The sequence below is a fragment of the Polyodon spathula genome, chromosome 4, assembly GCF_017654505.1.
Source record: "Polyodon spathula isolate WHYD16114869_AA chromosome 4, ASM1765450v1, whole genome shotgun sequence".
NCBI classification, from domain to species: domain Eukaryota; kingdom Metazoa; phylum Chordata; class Actinopteri; order Acipenseriformes; family Polyodontidae; genus Polyodon; species Polyodon spathula.
In genome coordinates, this window is record NC_054537.1 from 49,034,061 (window position 1) to 49,055,576 (window position 21,516).

The 21,516-nt window shown below is 42.1% G+C and overlaps 1 protein-coding gene across 1 annotated transcript in view; it reads left to right on the forward strand.

The window, feature by feature from the left end:
• LOC121314605 (potassium voltage-gated channel subfamily KQT member 3-like) overlaps window positions 1–21,516 on the forward strand; it is a 107,218-nt gene that overhangs the window by 79,690 nt on the left and 6,012 nt on the right. The window contains exons 10-14 of the mRNA XM_041248040.1: window positions 7,902–8,104; window positions 11,957–12,062; window positions 12,500–12,631; window positions 12,846–12,941; window positions 13,396–13,480. Coding sequence (XP_041103974.1) covers window positions 7,902–8,104; window positions 11,957–12,062; window positions 12,500–12,631; window positions 12,846–12,941; window positions 13,396–13,480 — 622 coding nt within the window. The remainder of the gene's footprint in view (window positions 1–7,901; window positions 8,105–11,956; window positions 12,063–12,499; window positions 12,632–12,845; window positions 12,942–13,395; window positions 13,481–21,516) is intronic.

Sequence of the window (21,516 nt, forward strand, 5' to 3'; positions counted from 1 at the left end):
CACTTCAGGAGATCAGCACAGCCAGACCTCCAAGACATAGCCATGACAGGAATTCTGAAAGAGAGAAGGAAATGAACATGTAGAGGGGCCAGAGAGGGTCACTGGCATAGATTAAGCAAGTTGTTAGTAAAGAATACTGGCGAGGGGGGAAACATCCAATCAGAGGTGAGACTGCACCGATCAGCCTCAAGACTAGGAAACATATATGTTGCCCCCAAGGGGAACAAGTGACAGAAAATGAAGATTTGAGAAAAGGCATTCTTTTTTTTACTGGATTCTTATATGAATGACCAGCGGTAGGAGAAATGCAGTCACCACTGGAATCCAAAGAAAGAGAAAACTGTGATGGTTGAGTATTCATTTTAATATTTAAATTGAAACTTTATAGTTAAACAATTAAGTATGAGTCTGCAGTGCTGTGCGTCATATACAAATGCAACAAACCAGACAGAGACTTGGGGCCTCATGCACTAAACAGTGTTAAATTACCTGAAATGCTGCGTGGTAAGAGAAACCCATACTGCGCACAAAAAGGAAGGCCTGTCCGCTCTATTCACTGATATAATAATATGCACGAATAAGGTGAGCTAAATGATTCAATTGCCAGTCATCATAGCACGTGAAATGCTGCATGCGTTACACACCCTTTATTTTAGTATGCAGTGGCTCTCAAAAGTATTCACCCATCCCCTTGGACTTTTCCGCATTTTATTGTGTTATAACATGGATTCAAAATGGATTTAATTAGGAGTTTTTGCCACTGATCAGCACAAAAAAAAGTCGATAATGTCAAAGTGATAAATAAATAAAATCTACAAATTGTTCTAAATTAATTACATATATAAAACAGAAAATAATTGAGTGCATAAGTATTCACCCCTTTTGCTATGAAACACCTAAATAAGCTCTGCTGCAACCAATTGTCTTTAGAAGTCACATAATTAGTTGAATGGAGTCCACCTGTGTGCATTTAAAGTGTTTCACATGATTTCAGGTTAAATACACCTGTCTCTGGGAGGTCCCACAGTTGGTTAGTACATTTCCTAATAAAAACCACATCATGAAGACGAAGGAACATTCAAAGCAAATCAAATAAGGTTCTTAAAAAGCACTAATCAGGGGTAGGATGTAAGAACATTTCAAAGGTATTAAATATCCCCTGGAGCACAGTAAAGTCCATTATTAAGAAATGGAGAGACTATGGCACAACTGTGAATCTGTCTAGAACAAGCCGTCCTTATAATCCAGGCAAGAAGGGCACTAGTCAGGGAGGCCACCAAGAAGCCTATGGCAACTCTAAAGGAGTTACAGTCTTCCACTGCTGAGCTGGGAGACACTGTGCATATGGCAACAATAGCCCGGGTGCTTCACAAAATTGGCCTTTTATGGGAGAGTGGCAAAAAGAAAGCCATTGTTGAAAAGAACTCACATCAAATCTTGGCTAGAGTTTGCCAGAAGGCATGTGGGAGACTCGGAGACCAAGTGGAAGAAGATTCTAAGCTCCGATGAGACCAAAATAGAGCTTTTTGGCCTCGACCCTAAGCGCTATGTTTGGCGCAAGCCTAACACCACACATCATCCTGAGAACACCATCCCTACCATGAAGCATGGTGTTGGCAGCATCATGCTATGGGGATGCTTCTCTGCGTCAGGGCCTGGAAAGCTTGTGAAGATAGATGGCAAAATGGATGCAGCAAAGTACAGAGAAATCATGGAGGAAAACCTGCTGAAGTCTGCAAGAGACCTGGGACTTGGGAGAAGAGTCATCTTCCAGCAGGACAATGACCCCAAACATACAGCCAAAGCCACACTGGAGTGGCTTAAAAACAAAAAGGTCAATGTCCTGAAGTGGCCCAGTCAAAGCCCAGACCTCAATCCAATTGAGAATATGTGGAAGGAGTTGAAAATTGCTGTTCACCAAAAGTCTCCATCCAACTTGACGGAGCTTTAGCAATTTTGCAAAGAAGAATGGGCAAAAATTGCAGTGTCCAGATGTGCAAAGCTGGTAGAGACTTATCCAAATAGACTCATGGCTGTAATTGCTGCCAAAGGTGCCTCTACCAAATATTGACTCAAGGGGGTGAATACTTATGCAATCAATTATTTTCTGTTTTGTTTTTGTAATTAATTTAGAACAATGGACTTTTTTTGTGTTGATCAGTTGCAAAAATTAAATCCATTTTGATTCCATGTTTTAACACAATAAAATGCAGAAAATTCCAAGGTGCTGAATACTTTTGAGAGCCACTGTATGGGCACTCCAAAGAACAGGTAGTCCTTCTCTTACTTTGTCAGAATGACAGCGACCAAGGAGACAGCAGCCGGCACCAGCTATATCTTCCGTGGGTCTCCATAGGATGAAGGGAGACGGCCCAGGAATGTCATTAAATGTTTTTAATAGTTAAAAATAAGTACAGTACATAAGTACAGTGCTTAAGGACATCTTCAGATTAAAACTGTCTCAATTAAATTTTCAAGGAACAAAGACCTGGAGGCACCAAAACTACCTACCCTGCCATTTCTGACAAAGTCTGTTTCCATAGTGCTCTCAGTCAAATGGCCAAACAGTGGTTCTTAATATTTTACCAATTAGATTTTTGACACAAAAAGAGAATCATTGCCTGTATTATTCCTCACTGCCTAAAAGAATGATAGGCAAGTGTTCAAAATCAACAGCATTAGCAGCATTATTTTTGGTCCCCTTTTCATTGTTGTTCTTTACATATTCTTTTTCTTTTTAATAGGTGCTATGTTAATTTTTCAAGTTATAGATTCAGAGAGGTTAATCCATTGTATTTGATTCCGAAAACCCTTCGTTTTTGGTTTATATCGGGTTTTCCAAAACTATTATTCGATTTTCATCCAAATTTTGAACCATTCAAGTACATAAAAATAGATGATTATATTAAAAAAAGAAAATAAATTACATTAAATATGTGTTTATGTTAATAATAAATTAGGCTACATGTATATGCAAAGCTGTCTGTTAAAGTAACGTAAAGTAGTGGAAGATATACACACACGCAGGCATGTGTGCATCTGTACATCCTGGTAATTTAATCTCATGCCCACCAACTACCCACTGAAAAAGAAAAAGAAAAACAGTATAAACTGCAAGGCAATGCCTTCTCCAGACAACAGCGACATCACTGTGTTTGAATTGTGGAAAATCCAGCGCATAGACTTTCAAAATGTGAGATGTGCTGCTTCTCGCATCCAACCTTGCTCAGCTGATACGTAGAGACTGCAGGAGAACAAGCCTCAGAAAAGACACTTTAAAAAAAGTACTGCAAGTAGGACTTTTGAAATTTGCGCTGAAGCCCTTGATATCAAACATCTGACAGGGCTTCATAAAACCGATAAATGTAATAATAATAATAATATCTTTATTTTATATAATAATAATGTAATTAAATATATCACTGTAATGGTGGATAATCCTTTCATTATTGTACAGCAGTATGTTTAGCAACAATACAGCTGTATACGAATAGTCTGCAGTTTAACTACGATTTATATCTTCTTAAAGTCTTATGCAGTTACAACTCTCCTATTTCTTATGTTTGTCTGTATTTCTTATTGCATGATTTTAAAGCATATCTGTATGGTATATATGGTCTACAAACCGTACTTGCTCTAGCTACAAACTAACTGCATCATCTGTCCCTCTATCTTTTTATTTTTACCGTTTTCTTTCCAACTCGAGTTTAACAATACTTTCTGAACCAGTATTGTTAAATACCAGAATGCCATCTTACGAAACATACATTCTGTAGGCATTACTAAAATAACGGTGGAGGATGAGCCCTCATTGTATTACATGTATATGAGACTTTTTCTTTAGTGCGCCTCGGAATATCGTTCCATCTTTTCTTAATCTCCTCCACCGTTCTTATAATGCCTACACTCTAAGAAGTAAAGGCTCTCGTTAGAACCTTGCGTTTCCACTGTGGGGAGACCTTTTTAGGTGAGTCTAAGAACCTTTTTTACATGGATTCTATATTCTCTATTTGCAGACTTTTTGATCAGAAGGGTTAAAAAATGAGATCTTTGCAAAATGTTATTAAATGTTTCTTTGTCTTAAAATAATCATGCAAATACGAAGACTGCAATTGTCGGCAGCAATAAAAAAAAAAGTTAGACAGAATATTTAATAGACCTCACTTGCAAAATCCCTTCCCAATTTTATCGGTTTCATTCAGAAACACCCCAGAATTACATCTGCATATACATAATTACATATGCATATACAGAATTACATATCCTTGTACAGAATTACATATCCATATACAGAATTACATATCCATATACAGAATTACATATCCATATACAGAATTACATATCCATATACAGAATTACATATGCATATACAGAATTACATATCCATATACAGAATTACATATGCATATACAGAATGACATATGCATATACAGAATTACATATCCGTGTACAGAATTACATATCCATATACAGAATTACATATCCATATACAGAATTACATATGCATATACAGAATTACATATCCATATACACAATTACATATGCATATACAGAATTACATATCCATATACAGAATTACATATGCATATACAGAATTACATATGCATATACAGAATTACATATCCATATACACAATTACATGTGCATCAAGGGCTAAAGCGCACAGACACATTGCCCCCGCAAATCACATATTAATTGCGTGTTTATGCCATTGTGTGTGTTTTGTAAATCCCACTGAAGAATTCAAAACCCTTTGCTGTCATTAAACATGCGCAGTCCTTTTGTAAATCTGGGCCTCTGTGGGAAGTTTTTGCTATTGATTGGTACTCAGTTGTAAAGGTGAGAAAAGTGCAGCTTATTTTTTTTTTGTACATGCTAACTAATAGTTCTTTAAGGTAATTACAAAATAAGTGTATCAGCATGCACATACTCTTAACATAAGCCTAGTTTTTTGTTTGACTTTTGTATTATAGCCTAGTATCATTAGTTCCAGTTATGAAGTAGCACTAACTAAAATGCAACCATTGTTCTCAAGCTTCCATACTATCACCAAGACTTCAGTTACTAAGATATATATGGAACTCCCATAACCTTCCACCGATGGGGAGTTCACTGGATTCTATGGTCGAAGAGAGATTGTACACTTCAGAGTCTTAACATCTAAAAGCTCATCCATTTCTACAAATGCATTTGAAAAATGCCCTTGACCACAAATGCATTTTGTTTATCAAGCCAAAATACATATCACAGTGATAATTGTCTATAAGCAACATAAGCATGGACTAATGGAAATGCTGAAAAGTGAAATGTAATATCAGAATGTTATTTTACCTGTTGTTACATACATACATATACAGTACATATACTGGCATACATATTGGCAAGCTATTACCAAACTTCCATAATACACAAAAACAAATATTCACAATCAAGGTTCATTACACCTTAACATGTTTCAATATTACAGAAGGTTTGTCATAAAAATGAACCTTTTGTACTTATACCTGCATTCTGCATGAAGAATTATCATGGTTTACTCGTGTTCTTAGGCTTTTACATTAAATTGCCTTCAAAAGGTTAGCTAGCAATATTCCATATGCAAAACTCTACTCTCAGGTCAAAAGTATTTTCAATTTTTCGAATTGCTTCATTTAATCCTGATTTAGTATTCTCACTAGGTTGTTACATATACTAGTTAGGAAAAAAAAAAAAAACTCGATTTATCAGTCACAAATGTTTGTATTTTATCGAAATGCTTAACGACTGTACATAATGGGCTGATCAAATGCATCTAATTAAGTACTTATTAGCATAATTATGCAACCATTCTCAGAAATCCAGTGGTTAAATTATCACATGCATATGTATGTAGTAAGCCACAGTGCTATTAGATGTAGTTACATTTGGCTAGAAAGGCATATACTGTATATCTTGGACATCTGTGCAATTTACTTTTATGCTACAAGGTATTACAGTGTAAGTCCCTTCACTGTGAACACTACTATGTTGCAATCCATCAAACCCTTAGGGGGGAACAGGTGACTGCTTAGCTGTTTAATACTCCTACTATAAAAATGTCCATTCATTACAAAAACACTTCTGAGAAAGATTTCTGAGAATCTTCCCATGTGTGTTATTCTAAAATATAAATAGAAATGTTAATTTCTTAGCTCATTAAATAATTTCAGTTATACATTTTTTCTGCCACTGTAGGTGTTTTTCTACATGAAAAATAATGATAAATCAGCTTGCAAAGATAAGAATGGTCTAAAACATAATTTATTGAATTGAGTACTGTTATAGTGTGTCTTTATCGTGACCACAATATATTCTTAAAACATATAGAAGTTAAAAGGAATTAAAAGTGATGTCTTTGTGAATGTCAACAGGAACAGCAGTTGTATCCAGAAAAGTCAATGTAAGCTGAAAAACTTACCAGCAGTGTTTGTATATTTTTGGGGAAGTAAACAGAAAAATGGAATTATATTTAACTTTGTACATTAACTTTATGTCACTTGTGACTTTAAAACAGAGATTTTTTTTTTCTAATGTAGTTCTAAAAAATTCAGTAGCTTTTGTTAAAAGCTGTTATTGGGAAAATGGTTTAGTTCACACTTCCTAGAAATAAAAATTAATTGAGTAAGCTCACTTTTTTTTTTTTGCTATATTCCCTTCTCATTATCCTTACCCTTTGTATACTCTAATCTCCTCCTTTATGTTAAAGTGATCCCAGGGAGATAGAATATCATGTTGTCTCTGCTTGGTTGGAGCAACTTCACTGAAAGGCTATCTGGTGCTGGGTTTAATCTTGCTGTGGACTTGCATAATGCCAACATGTCATCAGCCTTCAAAGTATAATGAAGTGACCTTTTAACCTCTAATTCTGTACAATTGTTGAGTTCGGTAACAGTTTAAGTGTATTGCAATACCCCTGTGAAGTAGATTTTATAAGGGGTTGCATCAAGCACATCATTTCTAGCACCAATGCCACAATAAGGAAAAACAATTTGGCTTTGTAACCCTATTGTAAAGTGATCTAAACTTCAGGATCTAGCGCCACTTGATTATTAACAACACCTGACAATGCTGGTACATGGAAACACCATCAGCTTACAGTGAATACCGGTAGGTTGAATTCAATATGTTCTGGACTGGCAACAGTCAACCTGGATGAAACAGGGTTTTACAAAATTGTGGTGTAACATAGTTTAAATATATAAAACCCCCTTTTTTTTTAAATCAGTGCCCATTTATTTTACCCTCAATGTTTTCCACAATTTAGAATGTACAGTTGATTTAAGTTTAATGACTATAACTCCTCCCAGTTGAATGAGCGTGAACAATCAATTGATATGAGAACGTAACTCCAAACCACGTGCAGCTGATTCAATGGTAGTCAGAAAAAAACAGGATTGCAAAGCTGCTGCATTTTTTAAGTTATCACACTGCAACAGCATTGTGACAGTTGAATAGCTGGTTTTGACTTGCCACTGTATGCTCTCTCAACGCAGCAAATCCCCATACAGCTCAAGGGTCAGTGGGCAATCGCGCAACCAAACCAGTTTCCTCTTTTACACACAGGAGCCCAAAAGCGGATGTCAGTGAGCTACCGGCCTCTGGCGGACAAAGGCGCTTGGCCAGTAGGGTCCGCTGTAGTGCGATGAGGAGAAACTGTCCTTACCATTTTAGTCCTCCCTAACCCGCAGGAGAACCAGAGCCACTGTGGCACCCGCTGCAGAATCCCTAGAGCAGACTTTGCAAGACCAGGCCATGAACCTGCCCTCCCCTGACTGTTCTGCACACCACACAGCTGTGCTTTCACCAGGCGAGCCGCACAGTGGCCCATATTTAAGAACTATTGAGACAAAAGGGAAAATCGATAAATAACATTTATTTTGCAGCCAGAAAATGAGTCTCCTGGAGCGTGTTCTCCTGTCTAACCCGCGAGCGGCAACTATCAAGGGCAAGCTGGTCACACCTGTGAATGCAGATGCTATCGAAGAGAGCCCATCTAAGGAGTCAAAGGCGGGGGCCTACAGTAACAGAGAGAGATTCCGAACTGCCTTTCGTATGAAAGCATATGCTTTTAGACAGAGTTCAGAAGGTAAACTTTGTGCCATATATTCTTAATTACTTTAATGGATTTAATGGATCCATTATCAAAGTTTACAGAGTATAGCATTGTAAAGCCATCTCAAAGTGTAGTGTGCCTAGCAAAATCACAGAAAGGGCAGTGAGAAGCTGGCAAATAAGTTAAATCCCCAAAAGTTCGGAAAAGAATGGTTAACTGTGGAAGCTTAGTAAATACCCATTATACAGTCTGCATGGAAAAAAAACATGGTGAACTGCAAAATAAACGTGTACATTTAGATGTTAAATATGTTTGTCTTAAATGTTTGGTTAAAGTTCTATTTGGTTGTGGAAAGTGCTCATTATGAATGAGAGAGGAAATTAAACTTGGATCTTTAGGTTTAGCGTTCTTGTGCAACTTTTACATACAATTGCTGTGTCTCCTGTACAAGCCATTGAAGACATTGAGAAAGAAAAGGTTTGTTAAATAATAATTAAGTGCTTTTTAGTTATGGATGGAATGAAATTGTGTGTCACTTAAATGAGTCAGAAATGGTTTGGAATTCATAACATCTCAGGTTAACTGGGGTCCTTATTTGTTGCCTTTAGTTTAAGTCTACAGCTATGACCATAAGTTTTGCAACAACTACAATTTTAAGATTGAGGCATAATTTAAAAAAAACAAAAACTTAATGAACATATGTCACAAGATGGTTTTTTGGTGACGTCAGATCCAGAAGAAACACACAGTACTGTTAGTAAATGTATGCGCTAGTGCGTAGATTTATTGAAAAATAAAAGGTTTAAACAGAAATAAAACACTTATCCCAAAACAAAATGACATGGTAGCCAAACACGGTGAGACAAACCCCAAAACAAGTAACATGCTTATTTAAAGTCAGCACGAATAGCAATTGTAATTATTTTCCTTTACCTCCCGACTCTCTTTCTCTCCTCATCAAACACTCAACCCTGAGTAAGTGATTCATGTTCCTTTTATCTACAGCTGTGACTGGGATTCTGCCAGTGGCAGTGCTGGCAGCTGCAAGGCTGACAGCGGAGCAAGGTCCTCCTCCAGTGGCAATGCTGTCAGTAGGGTGAGGTCCTCCTTCTGTGGCACCGCTGGCAGCGGAAAGGCTGCCTGTGGCAATGCTGGTAGCTGCCAGGCTAACATCTACAATGCCGTCAGCGGAGATGCTGACAGCGGAGCGAGGTCCTCCTCCCGTAACACTGCTGCAGCAGTGTGTTGTACTCCGGAAGTGCGGTGATGCTAGCAGCTGCCATGCTGCTCTCAGCATGGGACACTCCGGCAGTGGTAGCAGCGGTGCTGGCAGCGGTAGTGCTACTGTGAGTGGAGATGATCTCCTTACCTCTCCCCCTTCTCTGTAGCTGGCGGTTCCCTTTTCTTGGGCTTCGGCCCCAGAATTTCTGGCAGTGCAACTGCTGCTACTGGACACAACAAAGCCCTGGGTAATGACAAGCAGGCATCCCTGGATGATGTTGTGCAGGCATTCTTGGGCAGTGACATGCAGGCATCCCCGGGTGATAGCGAACTTGCCTCCCCAGGCTATGGCGAACTGGCCTCCCTGGGCGATAGTGTACAGGCATCCCCGGGTAGTGTGGAACAGGCTACCCCGGGCTTTGCAGGCTTGGCCTCCCTGGGCATTGCGGGTGTTTCAGGTGTGGCAGCCATAGTCATTGCAGGTGCACAGCAGCCCAAGGCGTTGCAGGCTAAGCAGCCCTCAGCTTTGCAGGAAAGGGCAGGAGCTGACCCTCGGGAGGTAGCTTCAGCTCCTCGTGGTGATGGCGGGAGCAACAGGTAGTCTCCCTCTGGTAGTGGGGGTAGCTGCAGCTCTTCTCTCGCTGGTGGTGGAGGTACAAGCAGCAGGTAGTCTCCATCTGGTGGTGGAGGCAGAGGCAATACTGACCTCATTGTGGGGCACTCTGGCCCCTGTTCCGCCTCCCCCTCTTCCTGGAGGGAGCAGTTGATCAGGAAGTGCCCACACTCCCCGTAGACAGGACACCAACTCGAGACCTTGAAAAGGCGAAGATAGGCATCCCAAAGGCCTGTCGGCAGTGGTTCGTCTCAATTCCTGGGAGGGTCAGTTGGTCGGGGAGTGCCCACACTCCCCGCAAGCAGAGAACGTTGAAAAGGTGGAGATAGGCTTCCCAGTAGTTCTCCTGATGGCTAGTTGGCAGGAGTGCGGGGTATTCTGCACATATCAATGGTGGCAGTGGAGACAGTGGGCCTTCTTCCCCTCTGGGCACTGGATGCTCGGGCTCCCCCCCTCTGGGCTTTGGATGCTCGGGCTACCCCCCTCTGGGAGCTGGATGCTTGGGCTCCCATCTTTTGGATCCACCTCCTTGTCTGTGTCCAAGTCGTCTTCCGGGCAGCTTTCCACCTCATGTCAATAGCGACAGCAGTAGGCGCACCACTCCTTATCCTCCCACTCCGCAGTGTACTCGCATTGTACCCACCACATGGGATCCCACGACTGTGTTTGAGGGTTCACCTCCCAGCTTCCCCTGTCCCTCTTTTGGTCAAGTGCCTGAAGGGGTGCATGGAAGGGGCAGTGCATGATGGTGTGCCTGGGTTTGTTACAGACCAGGCACCAAAACCGTGCTTCCTCCTTCAGGCTTTGGGGCTGCCCGTTCTGCTGCTTTCCCCTTTGGCTCCTTTTCCCCATATTCTCCTTTGTTCCTCCCAAAAACACACAAACACAAAAAAAAAAAGTTTTTTTTTTTTTTTTTAAATAATAATAAATCACCCACAGTACTGTTCTTGGCCTGAGTGTGGAGGCATTGTTTCCTACTTATGGACACCATATGTCACAAGATGGCTTTGTGGTGACATCAGACCCGGAAGGAACACACAGTACTGTAAGTAAATGTATGCGCTGGTGTGCAGATTTATTGCAAAATAAAAGGTTTAAACAGAAAAATAAAACACTTATCCCAAAACAAAATGACATGGTAGCCAAAACAGACAGACACTAAACACAATGAGAGAAACCCCAAAACAGGTAACGTGCTTATTTAAAGTCAGCACGAATAGCAATCGTAATTATTTTCCTTTACCTCATCGAACACCCAACCTTGAGAAAGTGATCCATGCTCCTTTTACCTAGAAATGAACTAATTTGTGCAATCCCCGTGCCCACATGCAAATACACACTTTACTCTGCAGTGAAGTGATTGTGCAATCCCTGTGCCTAAATACAAATATACATTTGAAATCACCCGTGCTACATAATCCACACTCCGTGCACCACTACATACATGCATATAAACAATAATACACCACATAAAACACAAAATATGGACAGGGGTGGGGATAACCCGCCACAACATAATATAGATATTTTATTTAACACTGTGTAGTCAAAGAAACTACAAAATGATATCGCAAAAATCTACCAGAAGCCATAATAAAGTATTTCCTGTTAGATTTCAAAATGTCACGTTTCCATTTTTGTCAGTTTTATGTAAAGTTTCTGTAAAACTACAAAGCGTATGTAATTCAATATGTTAATATAACATATATTATTCAGCAGGTTTCATTCAATTTTATGAAACAAAATTAGTTCATTCTATAGGATGATGCAAAACCTTTGGCCATAGCAGCACATGTATCAGTGCAGTTGCCAGTGAAATTATCTTAAGTAAAAAGTATCACTTAATTAATATTCAAGTTGTTATGGATGCAAAGTGCTGAATTGTAAATATTGTGGAGTAGTATTAACCTGTGAGGAATCAAATATTCCATGATTACACAGACTTGGTTGCCCAAATGCAATTTTGTTCTTGTCATGATCAGATTGGTAAGCCATCACATTTATTAATTTAAAAACTGAAGTGAAATATTACAATCATGATCACTCCCCAGATGCTGGAGCTCTGGCAGACCCAGGGTCTGAAGACAAGGGTTACCCCAGCGACCTGTTACTGGAAGACATGATACCGACACTGAAAACAGTGATCAGGGCTGTTAGGTAGGTCAGGTATTGCTTTGTGTATTTATTGAGCATTGATCAGCATTGATCTTGCATTTGCAGCTAAGACGTCAGACGGATACAATCAGGTCTTACTTTTCATGTTCATGTTTCAATCTAAGCAAGAGTTTGGAATTGGAACACACATGTCCTTGTTTCTAAGATATCCAGCTTATATCTAAACCCCTAGTACTTGTTTATAGCAAACAATAACAACTCAGTTTTACTTTAAAATTAACTTTTTCATAAAACAAGACATACCTGTGCTTGCCATTGCTGTTATATCCTTCAGGGATTAAAATCTTAAAAATTAAATAATTTTTTTTTTCAACATAAAGTTTTCATTTGCTTGTTCTCGAGTATATATTTGTCAGCTTTAGAAGAGTCTACAAAATATTGCCATTTTTGTTCCTAACCTTCTGCATTTATTCTCACAGAATCATGAAATTTCTTCTGAATAAAAAAAAATTCAAGGAGACACTGAGGCCTTATGACGTAAAGGATGTGATAGAACAGTACTCAGCAGGACATATTGATATGCTTTCTAGAATTAAATACCTCCAAACAAGGTAAAAGCTACAAAGTTGACTATAAAAACATTGTATACCTTGTCCTGCATTAGCATTGATGTCTGAAGTAGCTGTGATTAGATGACAACCTGACATTTAAGTATCTGGAGAAAATTACAAATGCACAGGATATTACTTCAATTATAAACTGTTAATAATTTCAACTGGGTTGAAATTACATTTGAACATTTCCATTTGCATTTTTTTCTTTCAGAATAGATATGATTTTGTCTCCAGGGCCCCCTTCAACTCCAAAACATAAGAAGGCTCAAAAAGGGTCCTTTTCATACCCTTCCCAACAATCTCCTAGGTTTGGTTTATTCTTTTCATTTAATTTTGTTTCACTCTATTTTTTGTTGTTGTTATATGATATCATACTCCGTGTTACATATTAAGACATATACAAATAATTTACAACCTTATAACATATACAACCATTAATTACTGCTTGTATGTCATAATTGTATTCACATTTGCATTAATTTAAGGTATTATAACATTTTAAGGTATAAAAACACAGAAGTATATTTTAGAACTGTGGCAGGATAAATGGGCTTCATCCGAGTCACAGAGAAATTATAATAGTCTACAAATTATCTACAGCAAAATGATATGATGATAATACTGTATACAGTCTGTCCATCTTCCTTTTTATCTGTTTGTTACTATAAATATTTGTGGTGATTTCATATTCTAGTAACAGTACTTGTTATGGATTAAGCGTTAAGAGTGAATGTGATGTTTGTTTTTATTTCTTTTAACAGAAATGACCCATATTTACCAAAAGGACCAGTGCTAGAGGGTGAAGACCAAAGCATGATGGGAAGATTTGTGAAAGTTAAAAGACAGGTATTTTAAAGCTGTGTTCACACTGTTTAGAGGGTTTGGTTGGCACTTGGTACGATTTGGTACCTTTGATGTAAAATGTGAACAACAAAGTCTGCTATGGAAACAAACCGTATGTCCCTTTGGCAAACAAAACGAGTTTGGTTCAATTGGTAAACCTCAATGCGAACTGCTGGACTGCTGGGCCATTTTGCACATAGGAAACAAATTACACAAGGTAGCTTGACTCAGAAGTACACATTACATGTGTAGTTTAGTTCATATTCTGAGGAAATAAAGACAGAAAAAACTAAATGTGTTAGGGAACCACATTAAGGTTACCAGACATCCTGGGAAAACTGTGATTGTTCCAGTTTACAGTCATAATTTTTCCTGGTTGGAAACAGTAACATTTTTAAATTGTTCTGGTTTTGCTAGTGTATTCTTTTTTTTAAAGTACCAAAATGCATTTTATGGATTATATGTTAACTAATTCTGTTTATGTCTATATCACACATTTAAATCATAATAGCTGATCTAATTTTTTCTGATCTGGATTTTTGTATATTTAATATGTTGTGATTATATGACGATAGAAAGAAAAAAATTAGTCGTTTTGGTCTGCAATAAATACATGTAGTGTTTAATTTTTAAATTATGATTGTGTTATTATATACAGCTTCGGAGTTGCTATGGAGTCAGTGAATTGAAGAAAATAAAACTTCCAGCAGTTTGTCTCTCTGGTAATCTGGTAACCCTACACTGCATGGACAGTGCAAGAAACTAGAGCTCTGATAGAAATCCAAGCCGAACTGGACAAAGTTTACAAAAATAGTACAATATATTCAGTCTTTTCTATAATTACTTTGTTTAATGCCCAAGAATAGGAGAATAAATGCATCCGTCCTAAAAGTAACCTGCTCCAGAGAGGGGCTCTGCAACGGCTTTGGTCTGTTTTGTGCTCTACTGTGAAATATATTCTCACTGTTTTTTTCCTGTCATCTGCCAACTATATAGCTATGGCCAAAGGTTTGCATCACCTAGAATTTTAGGATTGAGAGATAATAAAAAAACAACTATATGAACATAATTTAGATATTTAATTTAACATCATGTAATCAAATAAACTACAACATGATATTGCAATAGTCTACCTGAAACCATAATAGTAGTACAGTGTTTCATGTTAGATTTTGAAATGTCACATTTTTTAATTTTATAAGGAAAACTACAAAGCAGTATTGATATGGATGGGTGAAGCAGGAGTCTGGTGATTCTACCTATGCAGAGGGGCTCTGTGTAGCTCATTAACTTTGGTGTTAACACCTTGAAAATGTATTAGTTGTGTTTACTGGGAAGACAATTCATCCTGTCACATTTTTCAGTTTTATATGGAAAACTACAAAGTTTTTCAATATGTTAACAATATTATTCAATATGTTAACAATATTATTCAACAGGTTTCATTTGACTTTATGAAGTAAAAATTGTTAATTCTTAGTCAACTAAAATGTTTGGTCACGCTGTAGTATGTTTAGCTCCCATTAAACTTATGGGTCTGTGGCAACGTGGCTAGTGGAGGGGAACAGGTATAACGGTGATGCGATGCAGGAGTGACAGGCAGATAACAGTTTCCAGTGAAAAGGTGCTTTTATTTATAATCCAGGTCTGGTGACCGTTAAATAATAAATCCCCGGCTATACACAACAATGTGTAAAGCACGGGGATAGCAATAACACAGACACAGTCCCGAACAAAACGAACACACGGTCACCAGTCCTGGGTGAGTGCAGACGTGCTTGTGGTGGGTGAAGACACTGTATTTCGTGACGGTTCCGTGCAGTGGTGATCCGGATTGTGCTGACCCTGGTCGACAGCTCCGGATAGGTGAGTTAACTGTCTGGTGGTGCAAAACGCAGACAATTACAAACAAACACAACAAAACACAACACGTAATTCTCTGTAACAATGAGAGCTCCTCTCTCGCTCCTTCTCTCTCCGAACATTTACCCAAACGAAGGAAAAGACCAGCGTTACCCTGGCCCCTATATGTAATCCCGCATGATATCGAGATAAACGGTTGCAGCTGCCTTATTACTTGCAGCTGCCTCTCGTTTATCTCTCAAATCAATACAGTCTTACAACAGAGTCTCGCTTCCCTCCAGGCTGACCCACTTCCCTGACCCGGAAACGAACTGTCAGGCCAGCCCTTCCAGATGCTTCTCCTCCCATTCTTTAGCGCCCTCACAGGTTGGGAGGAAGATTCATCACCAGAACTCATCTTTCCGTCACATATCCCACCGCTCAGAGTGGAGCCGAAGGAACACTCGGCTAAATCTACCTTCCCCATTACTCCCCCCTCCCGGGAAAAATAATCCGCATTTTGGTGGTCTTTCCCCGCACGGTGTACCATGTGGTACATGAAGGGCTGCAATGCCAGATACCACCGAGTTATCCGGGCATTGCTGTCCTTCATTGTGCTTAACCACTTGAGTGGGGCGTGGTCTGTGACCAGATCAAATGAGTGTCCCAGCAGGTAGTATCGTAAAGAGTGAGTAGCCCATTTAATGGCCAAACACTCTTTTTCGACTACGGAGTAGTTGCGTTCCCGAGGTAACATTTTTTTACTGAGGTATAATATCGGGTGCTCTACTCCAGCTACTTTTTGGGACAAGACTGCACCCAAACCTACATCCGATGCGTCGGTGTGGAGGATGAATCTCTTGGTGAAATCTGGTGTAATAAGAGTGGGGGCCTGGCAAAGTGTACGCTTAATAGTATCAAACGCTCCCTGACACTCAGCTGACCATTTAATTAAATTTGGAGCACTCTTTTTGGTGAGGTCGACTAACGGGTTAACCACTGTGGCGTACTCGGGGATGAAGCGGCGGTAATAACCGGCTAAGCCCAGTAGTGACCTCACCTGAGTCTTGGTTTTGGGGATCGCTGCATCAACCAAAGCCTGGATTTTGGTGACTACAGGTCTCACCCTTCCATTCCCCATTAAAAATCCCAAATATTGAGTCTCTGTTTTGGCAAACGCACATTTCCTCAAGTTAGCTGTCAGCCGGGCTGCCCTTAGAGACTGAAGAACGGCTGCAACCCTAGCCAAATGCTCTCGCCAGGTGGAGCTGTAAATCACCACGTCATCAATATACGCTGCTGCATATTCATGATGTGGGCGTAAAACCTGGTCCATCAGTCTCTGAAAGGCAGCGGGCGCACCATGTAGCCCAAACGGCATGGTTTTAAAGTGGAACAGCCCTTCTGGTGTTGAAAATGCGGTTTTCTCTCTGGAGCTGCGGGTTAAAGGGATTTGCCAATATCCCTTCGTCAGGTCCAGAGTGGAAATAAACCTCGCTTTTCCCAGTCTGTCTAAAAGTTCGTCGACCCGAGGCATGGGATATGCATCGAACTTAGCAATAGCGTTCACCTTTCTGAAATCCACACAGAAGCGGTTGGTGCCGTCTTTCTTAGCCACTATGACGATCGGACTGCACCACTCGCTCCTGGAAGGCTCAATCACCCCAAGCTCGAGCATATCCCATACCTCTTTGCGAACGCCACTTCGTCGACTTTCCGGGATCCGGTACGGTCTCTCTCGCACTGTGACACCTGGTGGAGAGATAATGTCATATTCAACTAAGTTTGTCCTGCCGGGCACGTCAGAAAAAACATCGCTGAACTCCTCAATAAGCTTACGCAGCTCTCTTTGCTGATCCGGAACCAATTGTTCCCCCATAGAAATCGCTCTTGTGCTCGGGGTCTCTGGACAGGGACCTAAATCATCCTCCATATTGCCTGGGGCTATAAATAAGACCTCCCTTGCCTGCCAGGGCTTTAATAAATTGACATGATAAATTTCACGTTCATTTCGGCGATCGGGCTGTCTAATTTCATAATTTACTTTCCCTATAGCCCGAATCACCTCATACGGCCCCTGCCATTTAGCACACAGTTTCGATTCAGATGAGGGAAGTAGCAGCATTACCTTGTCCCCTGGTCGAAAGGTTCGAATCCGTGCATTTTTGTTGTAATGCTGCTGTTGTCGGTGCTGAGCCGATCTGAGGTTGTCTTGGGCCAAACGACCGACCAAATCCAGGCGATCTCGTAGTAGGAGCACATACTTCACTACATTTTTAGACGAGCCTTTGTGCTCCTCCCACCCCTCCCTCAGCAGGTCGAGAATGCCGCGAGGCTGCCGGCCGTACAGGAGCTCAAAGGGGGAGAACCCCGTTGAACTCTGCGGCACTTCTCTCACCGCAAAAAGGAGGTAGGGAAGAAGCGATGCCCAATGTTTCTGCTCCTGTGTTACAAATCGCCTCAGCATCGACTTTAAGGTCTGATTAAAACGTTCAACCAAACCGTCCGATTGTGGATGATAAACGGACGTCCTGATGGGACGTATTTTTAATATTTTGTACACCTGCTGTAACGTATTGGACAAAAAATTGGTTCCGTGATCCGTCAAAATCTCCTTGGGGATCCCTACTCTAGCCATAATGTGCGCTAACTCGGTGGCTATTGCAGCTGCACTAGTGGACCTCAATGGAACTGCCTCTGGGTATCGCGTTGCATAATCCACCACTACTAATATATGCGTATACCCAGAGTCAGAAGGTAGCAAAGGGCCCATTATGTCCATTGCAATGCGCTCGAACGGAGTGGAAATAATCGGCAGTGGGACCAAAGGAGCGGGGCGCACTCGACCTGGCGCTACTCGCTGGCAGTCTGGGCATGTGGCTACATATTTCGACACATCAGTATGAAGACCGAGCCAATAGAATCGAGCCAATATTCGCTCCCTCGTCTTCTCGGCTCCGAGGTGCCCCGCAAAAGGGATATCATGCGCCAGCCTCATGACCTCGGTCCGACAAGACGGGGGAACCAATAATTGTGTTACAGGCTGTCCTGTGCCCGCGGCTAGGTTTACCCTATATAGTAATTGCCCCTTTATACTGAAATGTGGATATACTAGCGGCCCAGCGCCATCAACATCCTTACCTTCAATGGACCGGACCTGCCCCCAAGCGTGCACCAGTGACGGGTCGTTCTTTTGGCCCCACACTAGGTCCGCGCTTGAGTACCACGGGTCCGGTATATTGAGAGGGGCTGGAATAACCTCTGCCCTAGTCGGCCCAGTAACCTCGCTCTCTCGGTCGCACTGCGTTCCCACTCCCTTCGACTGGCGTTTGTTACCATTACAGCACTCTCCCACCAGACCCCAGCCTTGTCTCAAAGACGCTCCCTCCCATTTCGCGGTCCGTCTCTCCTTATTTGTTTTTCTAGGACGGAACAGAGGGGAAAACATTTCAGGATGAAAAGGAAACACATCACCAATCCGTTCCTTTTTCCCTTTTTCTGCCACGTTTACGTGTGTGGCTGAGACTGCCATTATTTGCACCAATTCTTTGAATTTTGGCCAGTCTCGGCCCAGAATAACTGGGTGCGGCAACCTTTCCGCCACCCCGACTACAAGGTGACGTTTTATCGGTCCTACCGATAAATATACTTTTAGGGTGGGGTATGCCGCCGTGTCTCCATGGATACAGGAGATGGCCACCTGACCTTGTGGCCGCCACGACATACCGCCCAAGAGAGCTGTCCTGATCAAGGTCTGCTCACACCCTGTGTCCACTAACGCGTGGGTTTTCACATTCCCTAAAACCACGTCAATCAGACAGGGCCCCTCCCAACCGTTTTCCCCCTGCTTACCCGTTCCAGGTGTCCAGTTGCATGCAGCCACGTCACACTCCATAGCAGCGGGGCATGACCTGGCCCTATGTCCTGGCTGGTTACACCTAAAACAGAGTGGAGGGACAGAGGGGGCATAGGTTAAATATCTGTCCCGCTGCTGGTAGGGCAACGGGGCAGGGGCAACACCTCTACCCCAGCTGGGGGCCATCCTCGGTCTCCATGGGGGGGAGGCAAGGGGGCCCAACGGGGTCGGCGGTCTGGGAGGTCTGGGTGCCGGGACCGAGGGTGATGGTGGTGGTGTTGGAGGAGAGGGAGGGAGAGGTTGGTTCCTGAGCAGGGCAGGGGCTGACAGGATCCCGACCCGGGCTGACGTCAAAGAGTCCTCAAAATCTTCGGCCAATTTGACCGCCTCCTCCAGGGTGTCAGGGTTGTGGCGCCGTACCCACGCCTGAGTTTCGGCGCCGACCACATGGCAGAATTGTTCCACCACAATGGCTTCCCCCATTTGTTGAGCGGTCTTCTTCTCTGGGGTCAGCCAATGGACCATGTGGTCGCACAACCGCTGTGCCACCACCCTGGGGCGTGTCTCCGGGGCTCTCCGGTACTCGCGGAACCGCGTCCGGTGGGTCTCCGCGGTGATGTTGAGACGACGGAGGATAGCCTGCTTGACTAGGTCATAGTCAGTGGCGTACTGGTCGCTCAGGGCTTGGTAAGCTGCCTGCGCTTCCCCGATCAGGCAAGGTCCTAGCTGGCTTGCCCAGAACTCCCGAGGCCATCCCGCCGCGGTTGCCAGCCGCTCGAACGCCACCAAAAATGCCTCCGGATCATCCTCCGCCGTCATTTTCATGGCCCGTGCCTTCGGGGCCGACATCAATGATGTTCCGGTAGGGGTCGCTCCTGCAGCAACGATCAGCCCTACCCGTTCAATGAGCGCCGTATAGCGCTCCTCCCTCCGTCTCTCCTCTGCATCCCGTCTGGTCTCCAGTGCCTGCAGCAACTCCGCCAGCGCGTTGCGGTCCATAGTCCCGTGTTCTGACACCACGTGTGGCAACGTGGCTAGTGGAGGGGAACAGGTATAACGGTGATGCGATGCAGGAGTGACAGGCAGACAACAGTTTCCAGTGAAAAGGTGCTTTTATTTATAATCCAGGTCTGGTGACCATTAAATAATAAATCCCCGGCTATACACAACAATGTGTAAAGCACGGGGATAGCAATAACACGGACACAGTCCCGAACAAAACGAACACACGGTCACCAGTCCTGGGTGAGTGCAGACGTGCTTGTGGTGGGTGAAGACACTGTATTTCGTGACGGTTCCGTGCAGTGGTGATCCGGATTGTGCTGACCCTGGTCGACAGCTCCGGATAGGTGAGTTAACTGTCTGGTGGTGCAAAACGCAGACAATTACAAACAAACACAACAAAACACAACACGTAATTCTCTGTAACAATGAGAGCTCCTCTCTCGCTCCTTCTCTCTCCGAACATTTACCCAAACGAAGGAAAAGACCAGCGTTACCCTGGCCCCTATATGTAATCCCGCATGATATCGAGATAAACGGTTGCAGCTGCCTTATTACTTGCAGCTGCCTCTCGTTTATCTCTCAAATCAATACGGTCTTACAACAGAGTCGCGCTTCCCTCCAGGCTGACCCACTTCCCTGACCCGGAAACGAACTGTCAGGCCAGCCCTTCCAGATGCTTCTCCTCCCGTTCTTTAGCGCCCTCACAGGTTGGGAGGAAGATTCATCACCAGAACTCATCTTTCCGTCACAGGGTCCCAAGGCACTTGGAAGGGTAACAGGGATATACAATCAACAACAACAACATTTTATTTATATAGCGCCTTTCATAGCAAGTATCCCATGGCACTTTACAAGATTTAAACAAACATACAAAAAAGAAAATCTAAAAGTACAGTTAGGTACAGTTAAAAGCCAATTTAAAATAGCAAGTCTTTAAAGAAGTTTAAAAAAACTCCAGAGAGTCTGAACTTTTAATGTAATTTGGCAAGGAGTTCCAAAGTCATAAATAGAAAAGCCCTGTCACCCTGAATGTGCAGCCTGGAGTTGGGGACAACCAACAGACCAGCCTCAGAGGACCACAGGCTGAGACCAGGGCCATAGGGAGTAAGCAGGTCAGCAGTATACAAAGGAGCAGTGCCATTTAGAGCTTTATAGGTTAGCTTTGAAATGTTTAAATCAATCCTAAAGTTAACAGGCAACCAATGGAGTTAACATAGTACAGGTAAAATATGAGATTTTGTTATTGTTAGGACATGTGCAGCAGCAATTATTTATTACCAATCAAAGCACTGAATATTAGAAAGACTTGTGGCCTGATCTTCGATCTTCGCTCAAT